Below are 21,742 nucleotides of genomic sequence, written 5' to 3' on the forward strand. Positions count from 1 at the left end.
TTCCTCTTAAAGTAGGAAATAAAAAGAGCAAGTCAGCCATCCAAAACGAAATCAAAGTGGACTAATTACAAGATTATGAATTCAAAGGGAAGTGCCAACGAGGTCGTAAATAGTGTGTTTTATAAAAAAAAATACCTTCTTCAGACCGCTATCTGATTCTGTTCTCCTAAGATCTTGGCCATCATCTCCTTCTTCCTTATCACCTCCTGAACAAGCAAGCAAACAAAGTGTTGTTGTTGTTTTTTTTTTAAATTGTGAAACAGATTAGCCATGAGAAGAATACAACGTGCACAGCTTAGGGATATGTGCGTGAACCCTGCGAGCGCCCAACAAGGGGACGCCACGGCCGCTCCGTGATTCTTCAGTTTACTGACGCAGAAGAGCTAGGCGTGAGGGGAACAATGAGTGTTGCTACTCTTATGACCAGAGCTTAGCTGGACCCCAAGGAAATCTTTAATTATTCAAAATTAACGTGTCACTGATAGAGCTTCTTGAGTCTTTCAGCAGCTAGGTATTCATTAGAGTGTTACTAAAACATTTATTGATCGACTGGGACCAAGGAAATGGAATCACATGTACGGATCGTTTTCCGTCGTGTGTGACAGACAAGCACTGCTTACGAAAGTAGGTGGGCTCAGAATTGCTCACCTTTTGAGGCATTCATCTGGTGGCTGTCGAATCCTCCAAAGGTCTCTGCTCTCCGGGGCAAGGACACAGGGCCGGCTACGCCTTCTGACTCTGCAGGAGGCCCGAGTGGGCCTCCCAGGCTTCCGCTCACCAGACTCTGAAGGACCTCCACTGGAAAACAGCAAAAGTGCGAATTCTTTCGGTTAAAAAGCGCAGTTTTTCAAAGATAAATTGTGTGGGGGGAAAAAAAAGACGGAGGGAGGGGAGCTGTGAATTAAATCTTAAAAGGCTATCAAGATGTGAGCAAGACTAAATTACAGTGTCTATGAAGAGGCGCTTGGCCATAAAACCATAAAGAAACATGCGTGGTTACTTTAAAAGTCATAATACCTGTTCCTTTTTAGAGAGAGGGAAGAAGTTTAATGGGGACAGGACATGGAGAAGGGCCTGCAGGGTGTCTGGCCACATTTTATAGCTTGACCTGGTTAATAGTTACAAGATGATCACCTGGGTATAACTTACTAAAGCGAAATAATTGTTTGGGTGGTTTTCTGTATTTGTTTTCTGTATTTCTTTCATGTACAATAAAAAAGTAAAAGCTGGTAGATAATATTAGTGTGTAAACCACTGGAAAGAGATAAAGGGGGGGACGCTGAATATAAATTACCCTCATTTATTGCACTTTTCATTAAAGGTCCTCCTTTGAGAGCCTCTTCTGTGTTGGAGCGGAAGAGGATTCTAGAGCTGTGAGTCGGGGAGCAATCCTCTGGCAAGGGGGTGCTACACTCGGTCATGTCCCGGAAAATCATCTCCTTCTCTTCCAGCAAGAGTAGAATCTGCTGGTCCTTTTGCTGAAGTTGCTCTGCAGGGCGGATAGAGAAAAGGTCTGGTGATCAGTATGAGATGACTGAGAAACGATCGCCACCTTGTGGTAATGTGTGGAACAACACAGAACACAGCTTTTTTCCCTCCTCTCTTTTTTCACCACGAAGGCAGTATCAAGTTTTTGTTCTATGATTCCTACCCGGGCCCTTCTAGGCAAACCTCGGAATTTCTGACATAACAAACCAGATCTTGCTTCCACTCCCCGACCTCCTGCTTTTTTTTCAACCCCCTCTTTGCTGGCTTTTGCCCGTCACTCTGCATCTGCTCTTCCCAGGGGTACCCTCGTTACTGAATCCAGCGAGGGCTTCTGTCATCCTTTCCCGCATGCACGATTCCTCCCTCCTTGGAAGACGTACCCGGTTCTCTTCCTACCGTCTGCTCTCAGGGCACACCTGCCATCTGTGAAGGAATATCTGGGGTTCCCATGGCTCCATCCTGGCCTGCTATCCATCCCTTATGCACTTTCCTCTTGGGGATCTCATGCACTGCCATGGCTCCGATTACTTCCTCTGTGCTGATAACCCACAAAAAGCATCCCACATCCTACCCACTCTTTTGAGTCCAGTCCCACTGTCAAGTAGCAACTTGCACCAAGATGCCTGGTTCTCGGCACGTCAGAAATCTCGTCTCGATTCTTTCGCCCACCTCCTCCCTTTGGCCTGTGATCTCTTCCTCTGTCAAGAGCATCTTCATCCTCCAGCTTACCCAGGCTGGAGCCCTGTCCCACCGTCCACGCCGGCCCACCCCCTCTCTAGCCCGTCTCTCACGGAACCTATCTCAAACCTCCCAAACGGTCTTTCCATTCCCAGTGGCTCCTCCGTGCCTTCAAGCAATTCTCCTGCCTGGCTTCAACACCAATCAAAAGTTTCTTAAGTTTCACTTTTGCTAAAAATATTTTATCAGTCCCGTGCTGCTTTTCCCAGTTAAGCTCCCATCGCTTAGCCCCGACCCCCTGGGTCAGACCAAACCTGTCATTCCTGGCAGACAGGTCAAAGCCTTTTTCCCTCTTCGACTAACTTTTCTCGTGTGGTGAGTGAGGTAACTTTTTTCAGACGTAGCTCATGTGTCCGCCTCCCTGAGAGACGCACCAAGGCAGGATTAGTAGGTCCCGTATGGGTCATATGTGGCTCTGGCCTAGCAAACCACTGGTGGCCTGTCACGCACCGTATGTCCCCCTCGCTAGAGTGTGAGCCCCCCCAATGGCAGTGGCTGTTTTAGGAACCTCTGTATCCCTAACACCTAGCAGTACGCCTGACCAGGTGCTGCACATGTGTTAGAAGAAGACGGTGTTGGCCCGGCCACCCTAGTCACGGGCCGACAGATCTGATGTCGAACTCTGGCTCCAGTCTCAATCTGCCTACCTCCCTTGGTGCCCCCTAGTGAACAGAATGGCATCACTTTGTCCAGCTTACATTTGACTCTGGGCCTTATTTCTACCCGAAGCCCAGTTTTTACTTCGAACATTAAATAAGCACTGGCAAATAGGCAGAAGAGCACAAGGCTGGGCTATTTAGAAGACAGGGAGCAGAATCCTGGCTCTGCCATGAACTGTGGGTGGGACCTGGGGTTGCTGGGCCTTGTGGGCCTCATCCTTCTCATCTGCACAATGCAGGTAAGAATCCATGTCTTTCGGAGATGCTGACAAGACTACCCGAAACAGTAAGGATTCAACCAATCGTGGTCCAAAATAATCAATAAACACACTTCGCTCCAAACCGCCTCTTAACTCATTTGTGAACAAATGGCACGGTGGCCAGGGTAACTGATGAAAACAGATGAACTGGAAAATTCTTTTCCTTAAACACCTTTCTCTCCCTCTTGTTTTAATCTTAGCTGTGACTGTGCAATCCTCCAAATTCTCCTGTGACGAAGTGCAAAGAACACGAGGGTCCGAGAACACGACACTGCGGCGAGAGAGCCGCCGTTCCTCTGATCTAGGGCCGACACATTCCTACTACTGTTTCGTGCCAGGTCGCGTGTCGGCGCAGATTTGGTTTCCCTTTTGTTAAAAGCTGTTCACCTCCCTGTTTCCAAGTGCCTGGGGGACCGCGCTGGACCTGAGGAGTGGCAGAGACGCTGGACGGGCCACTGCAGTCTCCTGCGACCGCGGACTCCACAGACGAGGGGCTCAGACCACCTCCAACAACTTTACCTTTTAACTCCCGCGCTTTGGTGTCCAGCATTTTCTTTTCTTCCTCATTCTCACTAGGAATTCCTTCATCTTCATCTCTGTTCCTAATACGAGCAAAACAAAACAAAGATTGCCTCAGATGCCGATGACCCTGGGGGCGGCCCGGTCCCGTGTGAAATCACAGAGGCATGGGGAGGCAGACGTGGGCGGCGGGGCCGAGCTCACAGGGCGTTGATCGTGTCCTGAATGATGCGAATCCAGCTGTTCCTCTCCTCTTTGGAGCTGGCATGGACTTCCACCATCTCCGGGTCTCTCATCCCCATGCTGATCAGGAACAAACCTTTCTCCTCATGCGCTACTTCCCTTACAATCAGCTTCTTTAAAGAGATCACTGTGGACTTCTGGTCCTGGACAAGGTGAGAGGCCAGATGTAAGAAAGGCACACGGCATTCTAACCCGTAAGGGTGACTTCGGTCTAAGGTAAGACCAGATGCCTTTTAAAATAATACGGTTTAACGAACGACAGAAGTTGGATAAAGAGAAATACTTCACTATTCAACTTACATTTTATCAAATAGAAAAAGAGTTCCAAAACGGAAATGGCAATTTATGGCTATGAAGGTTCTAGTCATGTTTTCTGCATGACAAGCCCTTCCATGTTCCTCACGGAATCTGGCTGGCAATATTATAAAGTAGCATGATTTTCTGGGCATAACCTGTGAGAAATACTCCAGCGATCCAATGTCCAAGGCTCTCAAAAGGATCGTAAGGAAGCAAAAGAATGATTTTTTCGGAGATGGGGGCGGGGACAGACAACTGCAAGGGTGTGTAACGAATTACTCAGAGGGCTCTGTCTTGAGCCAATTAGTTCTGAGGGGGTGGGAGAGCAACGATGCAGTGTTCAACTTAACTGTTTTGAATACGACTATTAAGTACAAAGAGAAGTGATTAATGATTCAGCTTACCAATGACGCAAAGATGTATTTCTGGTCTTTTTCTTGAAGGAAAACTAAGATGTCAGTAAGCAGTACGGCTTGAACCTCTGTGAAGGGGGGGAAGGGAAGAGAGACGAGAACAGTCAAGCGCAGTCAACCTTTATCAGTCATTCAGAAACACACCCCGCGGAGCAGGTCGGGACCAGAGGTTCTACTCCTCTAAGGCAACCGTTTCATATTTTCGCAGGATCCAGATCTGTTCATTAGCGTTTTAGAGGCATTTTAAAATGGGATCTCTATCACCAAAGCTTTGTCTTGGAGAAGTTTAAGTACACGGTTCTGGAAAGATATGTCCCATAAGCCAAGATTTTAAGAATAAAATACTTTAAGAGCAGCAGGACTTTAACAGACATTAAACAAAAACATGCTCCACAAAACACTAGGGCTGCAGGATCTCTCAATTCCTGACTCTAGCACTGGGAAAGGCGTGGGACAGCAGACAGGAGAGCTGCCAAAAGGCGACGCAGAAACATATCCAGGCCTAACGAGAGGCAGACTCCTCCACACCCCAGAGAATGCGAGTGGCCACACGTGGTCCTCTGATTTCACAGGTACGTGTGAATACAGTGGCTTTATCTCAGAGGCGACCTCAGCACCTCTGTGCCATGGGGACAGCCTTCTCTGCGTCTCAAAACAAAACTCAAATGAACATCTCTGGCTGGATCTAGGAATCCAAAGAAATGTCACAAACTCATGCTCTAATTCTCTAGGAGGACAAAGTGACATTTTCCCTTATTCCCTTAAAGACAAAGTCTGACATCTCTAGAGGTGAGCCATCCATTGAGATCTAACGGGCTGGGCCCTCTGCGGCATCTCGTCTTTGGGAAGTGGAAGAAAGTGACTTACGCAGCCCCTCCCCGGTGGCCGGGCCCCTCCGGCCACAGAGAGAACCCCCCCTCCGTGTAGCTCTGCACAGCGAATGAGGAAAACGGAAGCAAGGACGTGTAATTTCCAGGGAGGCCTAGTTTTTCAGCCCAGACCACCATAATTTAGTTTCTGTTTTTCTTAAGTTTAGTTTTAAATAAGTCAGGTGTCCGCCAAAAAATAAAAAAGTTCTAAAACACAAGTTTCGACTTCACTGAATCCTGAAGTTTATATGGCCAGTGTCAGGAGATCAGAGAAAATCCCATCCCCTTCAAAGGGCACCCCACACAGTACTGGCTGTTCTTTGCCTGAGTTCCCTTGGGGGTGAGAATGACTCAACGCCAACTCTTACCCCCGGCGACGGCATTTCAGGCCAGGAAACCTATCGTTTTGCCATGGGCTTGACCACAGCTTCATTCCAACAGCTGGAATCTATTAGTTTTTATTTGGGGAATAAACAAACTGCTGTATAAAGGAAAGAATAAAGGCCTCGCTTCCAGGCAGCGGCAGCTCTAGAAAACTCAGGTCCTCATGAGAAAGGGCAGGTGTCTGAACCACTCGCCTGACCCAAGGATGCCCTGAGTCAGCCCTGACGAAGCTCTCAGAACCTCAGAGGACTGGGCTGGAAGGAAGAGGCCTCAGGGACCACTCAGTTCCAGGCCATCATGGAGCAGTGACATGCACATCTGGTTGGTGGCCGGAAGGCATGTTTCTTTTCTCTGAAATTACCCTTTTCTTCCTTTTCCTGACGTCTAAGGGAATTCGGGCCCAGAGCAGCTCTTGCCTGAATCACCGTGGCAAGGATTCGGCTCCTGTCTGCCACAGACTCCCTCACTCCTGCTGCGCTCCAAATCGCCCCCCCCCCCATTGCTGCACTAAGAAACAATCAAATGTACCCCTTTCCTACTTAAAACTCTCCATTTTAAATGCATTCGCTGCTCCACCCCCATGCGCAGTATTGACTGTCAACTTCTTGGTCTGGAGTATGCACCCTCTACAGCTCGACCCACAGCCCTGTCCTTCCCTGCCACTTAGCCGCTATCAATGCCTACCCTTCCCAGATGGGCCTCGCCCTTTGGGCTCCATGCTTCTGTGCTGGCTGACTCTTCCCCTTCTGCCAGCACCCTCCCCTTCATCCTTCGAGACTTAACTCACTGCCACCCCTCACCCTCCCCCAACCCTTATTCTCAGGCCTCTATTGTAGCACCCACGCTACTGGAGACTAAGAACCTCTGTACAAGTCTCTTCTGACCCCAGCTTCTAACTGGGGGTCCTGCTTTGCTCCCCTTTGATACCATCTGATGGCCTGGGACTTCCTCGCTGCTTGGTCTAAGCGTGGTGAGGCTCTAGCTAAAGGCTCTCGCTTACTCTCTGAGAGCAGTCACCTACAGCATCACTTAGACCTCAGAGAAAAGAGAAGCATACATTTTATCCACCCTAGTTTAACGCCAGGGGCTGACAGCACTGGGCTCGCGTGCTCCACGTACTCAGCTCACTGAGGCCACGCAGGAGTGAGTACACTCAAGGTGCCGGAAGCGAGAGTGGCCGCACAGGCCCAGAGAGCATGGGTTTGATGAAAACAGTTATTAAAAAAAAATCAAATGTACAGATGTAGCAAACCTCATCACTTCCCTAACCTGATGTAGCTCATCATGTGAAAAGTCAAAATTGAAACCAAATGGAAAATGTTTTTTATGATCTCTTTTGCCTAGAGAAAGATGAAAGCTATGAACATCATACGGCTTAACAATAAATCTAGCTAATGGGAGTTAATCTTACATTTCTCTAAGGTCTCAGGAGCTGAAAATTCCTCTTACATATCTTCAGAACAAGTGATACACACATTTTTAATCTCTCAGTGAACTGTCGAACTGATGGTGTTTGTTTTGCCAGAGACCCCAATCCCGAACTCACTGCCAGCTCTGGTAGAGAAATACAGCTTCTTTAACAGCTGTGTTTTTCTATTAATCTTACCTTTCGCTTTATTTTTAAAAATCTGTTTTTCCCATTTTCCCTGAGTGCATCGTTATCTTGTTAACTGCATTTTACGTGATTTTATAAGCTATCTCAAACCAGGCCCTCTTCATACAAGATTAAACAGCTGCTCCAGTGTGGGGTGTAGATGCGGGTGGGCTCCCTCAGAAACATGTGGTGGTGAGTTTCTAACAAAAACGTCTGGATTGTGCCTGCTTTCCTGTGGCGCCCGCTTAGACTCAGAGACACCGTGAGACTCACCTTTCAATCTCCCCGCTGTGTTCTTCAGAAACACACTCCCATCCCGCACGAGCTTCTTTCGCTTCAAGTCCTCCTTGGCAAACATCTGCCCACTCTTCATCCTCATGATCGACTTGCTGTCTGTCCTCGTGTAGATCTCATTGAGACGCACCTTCTTTTCATAACTTGCCACTTTGCTGTCCACAGCGCCAATCACCTCCTTCACCAGGCTCAAGGACTGGGCCAGATCCTCCTGTTCCACTTCATTGTCTGAGGAGGAGAGGACTCTGCTTCTAACGGATGCTTTCAGACAGGAGTAGGAGGGGTGCCCTGCCTCTGCGCCCCACACCGTTGTTCCCCTTTGTGGGCTGTCACAGCAGAGCTACATAGCGAAGGCCATGTGCCTACCTCTCTCTCTCGGTCATGAGTTTAATTCTAAATAAAGTCGGACGTTTTTCATGATAAGGATAACATGCAATTATATGCTATGTTCTCAAACAGAAGGAACAAACATTTTTAGGGAGGAAGAGGAGCAACAAGTTTTTATTTACCCCTTTGTGTCACCTCATCTCTAACGTCACTGCCTAGGAGCGGGATTAGCCAAGAGAGAAACTCGTAAGCCCTGATTAAATGAGAAGCGGCAGCAATTCTAGCACTTATGGGAAGAACTGGTGGGAATTATCTCCCAGCCTAGTGATAAGGGAGAAGCTGCTCAGGTCACCGAACTCTCAATGCAGTTAGTGGCTGCCTCCCTTCCTGCTGTCATCCGCCCTAAGTCTGGAGAAAACATGTCAAAGTTTTCACTCAAGAAATAGTTTTTAAGGTAAAACTCGGGACCTCTTTTAGACCCACGAGAGCAGGAAGGCGCCCTCCCTGGGCAACGTCGCGCTGTTGGGCACACAGGCTGTGCAGACACAGCAGGCTCACCTTTGGTACACTGCAGTATCCTCTGGAACAAAACGGGGTACTTGGTGATCCGCTGAGTCACCAGCAATATGCACTCCGGGACGCCGAGCCTCCTCACCACGGAACTGCTCATCTTCTTCTGCAAGGGAGCAAGAGAACCATCAGGAAGAAGCCGAGGAAGAAGGCCCTAGCTAGGACTGACGGGGATGCGCGCTCCGGACGGCGGCGGGGACCGTCACGTTGCCGCCTGCTACCTTCACGAAGGCCTGGAAACGCTTGTCCTTGGTGTACAGGTCTTTGAAGCAGTTCACAGACTGGGTGTGCTGGCCACAGAACTTGCCGTACGTCTTCTTCAAGCGTTCTGCATTCTCGCCTGAAAACTGCAGGGACAGGAGAAGTTATGCCGCAACTCAGGTGCTAGGCTCACACTGCCGCTGTGGACAAAGCCGCCAGTCTACTCGTAAAACCCAAGAGGGCCCTCAGAAATCCCCCTGAAGACTCGAATGGTGCGACAGCTTTGGAGAACAGTCAGGCCGTCCCTCAAAAAGTAAGTTTCCAAATAACTCAGCAACTCCATTCCTACACATAAAAAGGTCTGTCCACACAAAAACTTGCATACAAATGTTCATTATTCGTAATGGCCCCCAGGTGGAAATAACCCATATGTCCATCAAAGGATAAATGTATAAATGAAATGTGGTGTGTGTGTGTGTGTGCGCACGCGCGAGTGCACGCGCACATGATGGAATATTATTCAGCCACGAAAAGGACGGAAATACTGATCTGACACATGCTACAATACTGATGAATCTTGAAAGAATTATTCTAAATTTTAAAGAGCCAACCACAAAGCACAGTTCCACCTGCTATTTAGTAGATGTGCAGCAAATACAGAAAAATGAACGAATACACAAATTAACAAGGTGTGGAGAGCAGGCTTAAGAATACAAGGACAGGACAAAATTTCCAATTATCAGCAAATGTTCCAGCAACTGAACCTGCGTCTACACAGAGGCAGAGATGTGCTGGGAAAAGTGTGAGCTAGTCAGATGTGATGTTATGTCCCTCTGCTTGTTAAGCATAAACTAGCAACCTGAAAAAGAAGTTTTAAAAGGAAACATTAAAAACTACGACAAACACATCTTAAAAGTATCGAAATAATTTTTAGCCAAATTGTTTTTGGAGTACGACTGAAACCGTACCACACCCTGCTGAAAACATCAGTAAGACATATTTTATGAAACGTTTCACAGGTAGGTAGTTTCTTATTCAATTTTCTGTCCTCAGGCGGTTTTCAGATAAATGAGTTCCTTTTGATTTGAGGCAGAGGGGGAAGTTGAGAATCCCTACAAATACTTTTCATTTCTTAAACTATACTGTTTCTGGTGGTATAGATTCTGAGGAAGAAAAACTAAGTTTTACTGAGTACCTACTGCATGTGCCAGATACTATCTATCTATCTATCTATCTATCTATCTATCTATCTATCTATATGTATGTATATGTATATATTCCTTTTAACTTTTAAAAAACAATATTAGGAGAGAAAATCTATCCTTGTTTATAGAGAAAAAAGAAACAAAACTGAGGCTCACAGAGATTAAACAACTTACCTAGCTTACAAAACTGACAACTGGTACAGCCGAGATGTGCACGTGCGGTCGCTGAACCCCAAAGCTTCACCCTTTCTTTCCCATGGCTCACCTGATTGACAAGCACATCTCCCATTCTCTTGATGAGAAAGTTCTTTTCGCTTTTATCCACCATGGACTCCTTCTTCCGCTCCAGGATCCTCTGGAGGAACTGGCTGTGGATGCTGATTAGCTCGTCCAGACAGGGGAACAGCTTCTCCACCATCTGCTGCTCGAAGAGCAGGTCCGTCATCATCCCCCGGCTGTACACGTCGCTCATGATCTTGAGCGTGCGGATGTGGTGCAGCTCCGTCTGCATCAACTCTGAAGGAGGGATGCAGACAGGGATGCTCTGGGGCGAGGGTGCGCCTTCACAGGTCATGTGCTGCCATTAAGAGCCTAACTCAGCCTGAAGGCCACTGAGAACCCAATTCCCAATTTAAACTTGAAAACTGGCTCAACAGCTGTCTTTTCCCAAGTGTTTTCATCTTCTTCCTCTGTCCTTCGTGTGACTACAAGAGGCATACTTGATTCCACCACTCTTTGGTGGTTTCCAAACTGGTCTGCATTGAATTCAAAACCTTTCAAAATTTACCGTGTTCCTATTTCCTAGAAATGACTTGTGTTTAGTGTCCAGTTCCTATTGTAGTCACAACAGATCTCTTTTTAGGCCTGTTGCATAAATAAGCAGTCATAGTAAATAAGACGTTCAATAAAATTAAATAATTTTAAAGAGGAAAGGACAGAAATAAGATGTCTCTATACCTTACAGTTTTAAAGAAAATCCGTGAGATGCTACACACCTGAAAATCGACTTTCCCAATAAATCGCCCGAAAAAATAGCTGGGCAACGCACACCACGCACTAGCAGAGCAAAGGGAACATCTCACCATAGATCACTTCCTGCCGCTTGACCACGTCTTTCTTCTGCTGTTTCAGAAACTTGGCGTCCACTATGCGACTCCAGGACTCCGCCTCTAGTTGTTTGGATTCAAGCTCGAAGTCTCCCAATAGTTGTCCTTCATTCATGTCTGTACCTACTCCTCAAAAGGTCAAAATCAGTATCAGGACCTGGGGTTTGTGACCTTTGAAAAGCCTATGCTGGCCTTTGCTCGGGGTGATAACTTCCTAAGACACACACTCTCTGCATCAGTACAAGAGAGATCCACAGAGCCTTATTTCAGTATAAGAGAAGAACCAGTTCCTGTTTGGGAGAGGCATGCTCTTCATTCAAGGCTTTGGCTAAGGGTGATCAACATGGCATAAATCAAATGTGATAAAGGCATGATTCCCACGTGAAGCAGGAACTGGAAGAGATCTGCTAACTTTACCTGTTTAAGAGAGCAGGCTTATAACTGCACCAAGAGAGCTAGACCTGAACGCGTAAGAAACTCTAGGGAGAGAAAAAGCATTTGTAACGAGTATGACCACGTTAAAATCAATGACGTCTTCAAGGGACAACCATCTAACAACTGGGTAAGTTTGATTACCAACTTATTACAGAGCATTTGATGCTTTACAGACCATTTAGGAAACCTTCATAGGAGTGTGGAAGACGAAAGCACTAATAATGCTTGTATTCTAGGTAATGACACAGTCTATAGAAAATAACTTCCTCTTACCCTCATCAGTAAGTGATTCCGTTGACTCATTGACCTTGACAATTTTATTTAGTGAATCTGTTGAATGAGACAGGAATTTCCAGGTGTTTGATATGTTCTCATCATTGCCAACTCTGGGGACAAAAAGCAGTACATACTGTCAAACACATTCTGATAAGCCATGGTTTGCTTTTCTTAGGAATACCTGATAAACTCTACCACGACAGCTGGCTGAGTGTGCTACAGTGATCTCAGACAAATTACTTATGTTAGGGTCCCAGCAACATGCAACAAGAAGTAGTAACAAAGGCTGAAGGTATTTAACATCATTGCAAACTTGAACTTTCTGAGCCTTTTTTTTTTAATTTTTTATTTAATGACAGGCAGCAAGGAGAACGCTCTTCTCTCAAAATGTATAATTCTATAAGAAACCACAATATCGCCCATTCCCTAAATAACTACAGATAAAGCACTTAAACTGTATTCGTTTGCTTTCTGGATCCCGATTCGCTGACTAGCACAGCAGGCATGCAGTACATGTTTGTGGTATGACACAAAAGCAAGCCAGAGGCATTTAAAACTTTAAATTTTATTTAAAAGTCAATTTTTAAAAGTCATGATATTAATAAATTTCAATAACACAACTTTGAAAAGAAGGCCTTTGGATAATGGCAAAGAAAGACAAAACAAAACAAAAATACCTGAACCTTTTTTTTTTTGAGGACATTAGCACAGAGGTTAGAAAACACAAAAGATTTGCATCTTTTAGGTAAGAATTTTCCTTTAGCCTAGGTTAAGAGAGATGTTTTGAGCCCTCCATTTCAGATGACTTCTTTACTTGATGGGAAGGCAGGCGTCTTACCCCAAACAGGCAGCAACATCATAATTGGCCCTGTGCTAATCATGTGACAACTGAAGCCTCAATAGTCAGGGGCCATAGCAACTTTGTAGGGACCACAAAAGGAACCCAGTGCAAATGATGGGAACCAAACAGTAATAACTGGCCCATTATTCCCTCTCATGAAACTGACTTAAGAGTCAAGAGGCAAAGATGGAAAACAGTTTTTAAAAGAAACAGAAAGACCAGGTTCATCTGACATAAAGAAAACTGTGACATCTGAAAATAGAATTGGTTGCAACTAAAAATTCTGAGATAAATCATCTTTTTTCCGAGTTCCACTCCTTATTTTTATCGAAACTCAGGGTCTTTGAAAGTCAAGGGGCTGAGTCACGACTAAAGCGTAGGACAGCCTGGCCCGTCCATGGTGTTTAAAGGGGACCCTTGTTACAAAATGGGGGCCATGAATGTGCAACGAGGTGCACACACCGCCCCACCCCCGCCGCCCACACCGCTCAGTGGAGCACCAGCCCCTATCTTATACACGTCTCCACTTACCCAGCAATGTTCTGTATAGAGACACTTTTGGAGAGCGACACACTGTGCTGGGACCGTCTGTTTGCAAAGATGGGGGCGGTAACGGTTTCGTCAGCCAGGAGGACTGCGGATCGCGGGCGCTCCTTGGGCTGGGAGGCTGTGAAGGAAGAGAGGGCACCGGCTAGAGCACCACGGATCCGCGCCCACCGGCCCTAACTCACCCGGCAAATGCCACAGGGAAGCAAACTGCTTCAAAAGGGATTTACCCTGGGAGCAAAAAGGGTCCAAAAACTCTATGGAGAACAATTTGGCAATAGTTATTGAAACTGTAAATGCCTGTACCCTTTGATCCAGTCATTTCATTTCAAGGTATGTTTACTTCATAAAATAGCTTTGTATCTGCTTGAAATGACACACGTCCAAAGTTATTAAATGCAACATTGTCGATAAAAACAAAATATAAGAAACAATACAAATGAGCACCCAAGGCAGACCAATAATAGAATACTCTGCAGCTTTAAAAAAATGGCCATCTACCGACACAGATCTCTAAGATAATATATTTGGGGGGAGGGGGGGCGCGGACAAGGTGTAGAATAAAGTGTACAACATACGATTTTTCATGTTTTAAAAAAAGAAAAAATTAATAATCTAAATTGGTATTTGTTTTATTTTTAATAAGGAAACTTGAAGAAAATAAATATAAAATAAAAAGAGTGATTACCTGTGGGGTGGGAAGGCGATGAGTCAATAAGAATAAAGAATCTCGTGAAAGTATCGTATATGTAAAAGTTTAAACTAATTCAAAATAAGATAACGTTGAAAGAACCGTATGGATAAAAGGGATCTCGGAGATCACCGAGGCCCGCTTTCTTGGGGAGCGCCGACCAGCAAATATCCGAGGGGCCTGTGAGATAGGCAGAGCCCGACCCTGCCGTCCTGTCGGGGTGGGGGCCTGAGGGTTCACACACCTCGCCACGCAACTAACTTCTCTGCACACTGCTTGAGAACACAGATTTGGACCAATTCCTCTAACTTACAGATGAGGAAAGCGCAAGGCTTGTTCACGCCACACACCTCGTTCGTTCTCACAATGTATTTCTCCTGAACACGACCACAGAGGAACTGGAGTTCCAACGTTATGCTAAAATGGCCGCACTGGCATTTGGGTAGAAAATTATTTTTCCCTGGTAACTAAGATGCTGACCCAGACATGAACTGCATTATCGGTCCATCCCCAGGGGTGTCGGGTCAGGAGCTGAAGGAAGTAAGACTGGGGCAGCTGTTATGACTTCATAGTATTTCAGGATGTTCTTGACTTGATAACAATTCATAAAACCATTAGTTTCCAAGTCAAATCCTAAATTGCAGAGGTGATGGGGTAGCATACAGAAACATGCTACGCCGCAGCACGCCCAGACCCTTCCTGCGGGAAGCACCAGAGGAGGACGAGATGCGGGCGCCGTCCCAACAGAGACTGAGGGCTACCGAAGGAAACGGGGAAGGGCCCGAGTGTTGGGGAGCCGGGCGTATCCTCAGGATCTTAGAAGTGAGCGGATCGAACCTGATGGAGGAAGAAACACTGGTCCCTGAAGAATGCTAAGGATGTGGCGAGGTCAGAAGGCAAAGAGGACGTTCTGATGAGAACTGCATGAACGGAGGCAGGAATAATCATACAGTGCGAGGTAAAAGGCGGGAAGCAGAAGAGGACATGACTGGATGTACCCGAGGGGTCGGTAGGCTGGAGCAGAGTGAAGTCATGTCACGTAGAGCATCAAAGGTGATGAAGAATGACTTGGACCACCCCGGCTCAGCGTTCCCTTGTTGGAAACCAATCCACATCCACTCCAGGAAGTGACTTCCTATTCCTGAGCCTCACTTTCCTTGCTTGTGATGATGGTGTTAGCAGGAGCAGCAAAAGCTAACACTGGGGACCAGCCACTGAGTACTTCCTAGCTGTGATGTCCCTTCGAACGCCACCTGCTCATACCATTTCCCCCTCTCACACACGGGGAAGATGAGGGCGATGTAGTGCATGTCCAAGGTTACAGGGCTATCAAGGGCGGTGCTGGGACTGAAACCCATACAACCTGAGCCCACAGTCTGGACTCTGAACCACTTCACTGTCTCAGCGGCATAAAACAGGAATAAGAATATCTGTGGGGGTCAGAGAGAATACACACAAAGAACCTGGCATGTCACGAGTATTTAAAAAATGTGCTATTTTATCTAATGTGAAAGAACAGAGGTTTCTGAAACAAGGGATTCTGTCACAGAAAAAGAGTTTAAGGAAGATCAGATTTGCCAAGGGTGCTGGAATGGGCTGGGTCACTGACTACAGCGCTGGTCGGTCTGCCGGAACTTCCTCTCTAGTTACCTCCACGCAAACACTGATCGAACTGGAGTTAGGGCGCTGAAAGGGAATCCCCGCTCTCCGCTGCGGGACAGACTGGTGCGGCCATCTGGGAGCTGCCCAGAATTACTCAGAGCAAGTGGGTGCAGGCAGACCGTGGGGACACGGGATGTGGTGCCAGACCGCCGCCATACAGCGAGATGTCACTCTTCTGTCGGGGGAGGGTCTTGCCTTCCATTTGTACAAACGCACCATCTGTGAAGCGCCATGAAACCAGGTGCGCCGTGCAGAGTGGTGGTTCTCGAACAGATCGCTACACTCTGCCTCTGGAATCTGACTCAGGAGGTCTGGATAGGGCCCAAGAACTCACCCTTCTCATTAATCCAGGTTCTACACCTGAAAAACACTGCCTGAGGGTTTAAGTCTCATACAGGTTCCCATGCGGCCAATTACGATATTCATAACTGCATTAATTATGGCAGTAGTCAGCAACAACTTAGTCTCTGGGGAACGGGTCGTTACAACGTGCTGTATGTCTATGAAAGGATACCGCGCAGTGTCTGAAACAAGAGCTTCCGATTATAACATGCAGAGATCTCAGAGTGATATTGAGTGGGGAAAAAAGAATGGATAAGTGGAAGTCCTATCATCTCAAATTCAACGCACAAAACAAGAAGAGATTTTCAGAGATATAAATAAGTCTACAGATATCACAGATTAGAAAGATATACATTATATATACTACAGCGGACGCTAAGCAAAGGAAAAGAATGACATAGGGACTGGAGAATGAAAGGAAAAATCATTAAGTAAAACTGAGTGGAGCCTTGCAGACTGGTGAAGATCGTCTGATGAGAGCCGGAGAGGGTGATTTACTGAATTCTGTGGATAATTTGAAATTCTTGGGGGAAAAAAAAAATTTGCAGAGCTTCACAGTTTATAATGAAGTTTAGTAAGCAAGATCTCATTTGATTTACACAACTGTGAAGCACTAAAAGAGAGTATAATTGTCGGCTCACTGAAGAGGAATTTCGAGATGCACAGCGAAACACACAGGGCGAAGGTGCTGCCTCTAAGTCGATAAACGCACTAACTAGAAACCTTCCATCAAAGTTTGATGCTATAATGTTAAGCTTTTGGTCAATGAATCTGCCATCTTCTCTAACTTACCATAAAATAAGTATTCTTAATGTGATTAATAACAAATGAGTATGACAAAAATGTGTTTAAGTCCTGAACTAGGGGGTCAAAAGGAATGATAAGAGGGGGTGCTGAGTTACTTACCACTCTTGTTTCTCATAATGACTGTGGGCAGGGATGACGTATCATGGGCCTGAAGGCTCCCTTTGGGCTGCTGAAAGAACACACACACACATACATGAAGACCGCATTTACGATGTATCTTCCATCCTGTTTCAAGAAGCCTAGAATCGATGCAGAGCTGGGCGCACTCCTACTTCCTGCTATGCTCCTTGTCGATGGTCCTCAGCATCTTATGCGTCGGCTACAGTCACCCCCACTGGCTTTTCTCAGAACCTGTCAGGCACTCTGCTTCCACAAATGCTGTCTCTTCTGCCTGGAATCATGTTCTCACCTTCGCAGGCATGGCATTCATCTAGTTCATGACCATCTGAGTATAACCTTCTTGGTAAAGCCATCTGTTAGCTTCTTCCTCTTCTCTTCACGCAAGGCAGTGACTGGCAGCCCCTTAGAATCCTGGGCATACCCCATAGAGTTCTTTCCTCATATGGTCACTGTCTGCTTGTCCATCTTCCCCACCGGCATGCTAGTCCCTTAACACCTGCATCTGTACCTTTTTCATTTCTATTTCTCCAGTGACTAGCACGTATAAGGTGCTAAATAATTCTTAGGTAAAGTGCTATTTTTAGATAAGACTTTCGTTGTGGCATTTAACAGAAACACTTTGTGGCATTTAACAGAAACATTTTGTGTGAGAAATTACAGACTGAAGCAATTAGTCCGAGATAACTCATTAGCGAAAACAGGTCACTTCCAATATAAAATGGAATTCCCCCTTTTAGGTTATATTCTCTTATATGGGAGATGCTACATCTCATTACCTTTCTATCAAACCTAATAGAGTTTCAATACCTGTAAGTCTTTTCACAGATCACGAACTAACCCTACAGGGTCGGGCAGGTCACAAATGACAGAAGCCAAGGTGTGGGGTGGGGGTGAGGGCAGGGGCGGGGGCGGGGACAGGGGCAGGGGCAGTGGCGATCTGGAACTTGCACATCCCCCCTACTGGAGCAGGGGCCCACCACTTGGCTCCAGGTGCTGATCACTTGCCATCCGCCTCTCAGATATTTAGGACCTGTAAGCCACGTGCCATTCTAGGTGCTTAGGACCCATCTCTAGATCAAACATTGCTGACTTCAGATTGCCTGGCAAGTCTGTGCTTACATTCTAGTGGGGGGAGAAGGTATAGACCATAAAAAAATAAATGAAACAAATACAGACTGTTTAAGATATAGACTCCGAGTGGGTGCTAAGTGCTATGGGAAAAAGGAGAACTGGGAATGCTGGGAAGGGGGAAATACCGGGGCTGTGAGATCTTAAAATCTGTCAGGAGAAATTACAAATCCAAACTGATAACACGATTTTTAAATAATTGCATTAGCTCAAAACAAAACAAAACAAAACAAATTTCAGGGGTCAAACAAAATTCATCACCAGAGTACAGCTGTTCACTATCTCCATACCAGTCAGTGCTTCTTAAAGTGCGGTCCTTGGACCACTATCATCATCATCATCGTCGTCATCATCTGGGAACTTATTAGAAATGCAAATTCCTGGGCCCCACTCCAGAATCTAGGTATGGGGTACAGTGAGTCGTCTTTTAACAAGCCCTGGAGGTGATTCTGATGTGCACTCAAGCTTGGGGCCACTGCACTAGATAAATGTATGTGGTAACTCAGGAAGCATACAATACACTGAGCATCTGTGTAAATAGATGTAGCCGAAAAGTATTCTTCTGACAAAGAACAAAAAGACACTTTTGAGTGACCAGAACACATAGGCACCCTAAAAGGGAGGGCCGCAAACCCATGCTCTTTTAAGGGCCACCTGGTAAGAGCAGGTTCCACCATACGACTGGCGCTTGCTATTCTTGCGTCATCTTATCAGAGACATGTGTATGTACCCTGTGAGAAAAGTGCTCCAGACGAGCTGCGGGTAACTCTAACGCACCCCAGGCCACCAGCACGCCAAAGCCCCTACTTGTTCACCTGCTGCGCTCACGGTCTCACATGAGGAAGCCAACCTGTGAGCACAGAGCAGGTAAGCACACATGGTTAAGAAGGAAAATGCTTTAACAGTGCTACAAAGATATTAAAATCAGAGAAATGTATACTTAACATGGAAAAGTTCTGAAAACATTTTCTAAAAGGCACAAATTCCTGAGTGTGTTAAGAAGACAACTGATCCCTTCAGAGACAAGTTATTTTTTTGGTAATTCTGGTCTCAAAGTTGGTGCCAAGTGATTAAAATAAACAAAAACCACACCCTCAGCTCTCCCAAGTCGGGATTTTACTGGGCTAGCCAGAGACGTCTTACCTTCATTTTGACCTTTGCGCAGGAGGCCAGACTTTCTCTACAGCCTTTGTGGACAAAAGCACTGCAATCTGAAAAGAAACAAACAAAAAAAGAAACCCAAGGTGCCATTAACAAAAACAAGCAGATCCCAGATCCTGACTTCCTGCTGCCACAGCTGCCTGTGGGGTTCCCAGTGAAGTCACCCCAGGTGTCTTGACAGTGACTCTAACTGAAGCTGAAGTTAGAATGCAGTCGTCTCTCTTCTAGGAAGGTGGCATGTACGGTCACTTGGAGGAGGAGAAACCTGACTAGACATGATTTCTGATAAACAAAACCAAAAGTCTGGAACTTTTCAGGCAGGAAGCTGAGAGACTATCAAAACTAAAACTAAAAGTGTGTGCTGTCGATACGCAAATCTAAGTCACAAGTAAGTACATAAAGCCCCTTCATGGGGCTGTGAAACATGTATGACTGTCACACATAGACTGAAGCTGAAAATCTGCCTGTTTATGTCCTTTTACTTGAGGTCTTATCTACGAGCTTTTCGCAACCCGCCCCAGGACAAGAGCCAAGAAGAAAGGCCATGAGAACTACCCCAGGCACCTCTGGGAGCCCTGACTCAAGGGAGAGTGGGAGGCTTTGCTGAGCGAGGAAGCAGAGACCATGATTCACCAAGGACACAATTTTACCTCAACTTCTGTCCCTCACTCCCTTGCCACCGGGGCCACTGATGTAGAAACTCTGCCCTCTGTACCTGAGAAGGTCATCATCGGCTCTCACTGCTGCTATGAAGTCATAAAACAGAACTGTGCAAGGAGGCCAGAGGTGAAGTAGAAACAAAACATCTGTCTCTGGGGACATCCAATGACAACTGCCTCTCCAGGGAAACGCTCCCTAAGAAAATTAACCAGATGCCATTTAGGCAACGCTTGACACAGATTCAGGAAGCACCATAGCTCTTGCCTATGTCAACTCGCTGACTATGGGCCAAGATGCTCTCTTAGCTCACACATGTCGATGGGGGTGGTAGGGGTGAATGAAGAGGGATGATGGGGACAAGGGGGTCCTAGAATGGAGACTGCCAGAATCCCAGACCCTAAAGACCTCCCCCATTCCTTTCTCAGCAGTTGTTCCTGCAATGCCTGCTTGGTCCACAGGTCTCTTACCTACCACCACCAATCACATTATTGTGATGATCTATGGTTTTCTCCTCCACTGAGTGCTCCTCTGGGCAGCGACCCTTCATCCACTGCTGAATCTTCTAGCACAGCACCTGGCTCACAGCACCTAGTCAAATGTCTATTTTAGACTGATGTCTTTTATCCAAAAGCCAAGTGCCCTGACACAACCTTGATTACAGTATGCGAAATGTCAACAACTTACCAACACTAAGTGGAGTCCAAGAAGAGCAGCTACCAAACAAAATCAGACTTGGGCTCTGACTCTGCTAATTAGCTCGTGTGACCCTACGCCAAGTACCTTCTCTACAAGGCCCCAGTTTCCTCATCTATAAAATGAAAGGAAGGACCACATTCTCCCCCAAGTTCCTTCCATCTGTGATTCTCTAAGACTCTACACGTCATCTCTTGAAGAAAGAGCTCTTACATTCCAGTTATAAAACTGCATTTTCTCCTTTGTTTTAAAGAAAACCGACACTACTTTAGGCATCTATGTACAGCACAGGAGGCGGCGGGTTTGCTTGGGAATGTGCCACAAATGCCAACCTACAAAAATGGCCAGCCAGCGCACCGTGGACTGAGCTTGTGGCTGAGCTGCATTCTGCTTCTTCCTTCCCAGTGGGCTCCGTCACTCTACCGAGAATTAAGTGATGCCAGTTTTTGAGGGAGTCTTGCTATCGTTTTAAACTGACTTCAGCAATATTCAAGTTCTCGGGCCAGTTTTTGCAATTTCAAAGAGAATGCCAAAGGATGAGTCGCACGAGCAGAAATAATATTTAAAATGTGCTTCTACACAACTTTTCACACAAATTCACTTTTTTTTTGCTGAGACACTTCTCCAATCTGCAAGCCAGCCGGAATTTTAATATGCCCTGTGACACGGTCCCAAGTCTCAGTGATAAACAATGCACACGGACATCTGCCTAACATACTTAAGCACCTACTTGAAACCACTCAACTTGTTGCCACGCTGTCCTGGACTCAGCTCACAGCGGCGGTTTTCATGGTAAGCGTGGGTGGTTCAGAAACTTCGGCCCCACCGACATTGGCCACAGTCATGAGGTATAAAACCTTATTCTGTTTTGCAAAACAATTACCAAAAACACAAGAATCGAACACAATTCTAATATATTTTCAGGCTCTCTGCCACAAACCATACCATGTTAGGGAGAAAGCAAAGAACTGTTTGGCCTTTTTGTTTTGTTTTGTTTTGTTTTGTTTTGAAGATTTCCTAATAGCTGACAGCAATACGCCTTCATTTTCCAAAGTTCTTGAAAAAGATCTCGGCATGGTGATTTATGAGAACAGAAATGTCCTAACTGGAGTCCCCTGAACTGAAAAGCGTTACAACTCAAACTTCGACTTCTTTTCTCGCTACGAAGAGGTATCAAACAAAACAAAAAAATCGGAAGGAAAACCCACAGGAC

The 21,742-nt window shown here is 46.1% G+C and overlaps 1 protein-coding gene across 1 annotated transcript in view; it reads right to left on the bottom strand.

Moving 5' to 3' along the window:
- The window catches only part of AKAP13 (A-kinase anchoring protein 13), a 247,495-nt gene that overhangs the window by 11,801 nt on the left and 213,952 nt on the right, over positions 1 to 21,742 (bottom strand). The window contains exons 21-35 of the mRNA XM_023529007.1: positions 19,159 to 19,226; positions 16,867 to 16,936; positions 13,251 to 13,386; positions 11,876 to 11,988; positions 11,144 to 11,296; positions 10,327 to 10,577; positions 8,877 to 9,002; positions 8,644 to 8,761; positions 7,738 to 7,986; positions 4,609 to 4,685; positions 3,869 to 4,050; positions 3,665 to 3,747; positions 1,295 to 1,489; positions 649 to 798; positions 136 to 206 (exon numbers count right to left, since the gene is read on the bottom strand). Of these exons, the coding sequence (XP_023384775.1) occupies positions 136 to 206; positions 649 to 798; positions 1,295 to 1,489; positions 3,665 to 3,747; positions 3,869 to 4,050; positions 4,609 to 4,685; positions 7,738 to 7,986; positions 8,644 to 8,761; positions 8,877 to 9,002; positions 10,327 to 10,577; positions 11,144 to 11,296; positions 11,876 to 11,988; positions 13,251 to 13,386; positions 16,867 to 16,936; positions 19,159 to 19,226 (2,042 nt within the window). The remainder of the gene's footprint in view (positions 1 to 135; positions 207 to 648; positions 799 to 1,294; positions 1,490 to 3,664; positions 3,748 to 3,868; positions 4,051 to 4,608; positions 4,686 to 7,737; positions 7,987 to 8,643; positions 8,762 to 8,876; positions 9,003 to 10,326; positions 10,578 to 11,143; positions 11,297 to 11,875; positions 11,989 to 13,250; positions 13,387 to 16,866; positions 16,937 to 19,158; positions 19,227 to 21,742) is intronic.

Source organism: Pteropus vampyrus, unplaced genomic scaffold (genome assembly GCF_000151845.1).
Source record: "Pteropus vampyrus isolate Shadow unplaced genomic scaffold, Pvam_2.0 Scaffold34, whole genome shotgun sequence".
Classification (NCBI taxonomy): domain Eukaryota; kingdom Metazoa; phylum Chordata; class Mammalia; order Chiroptera; family Pteropodidae; genus Pteropus; species Pteropus vampyrus.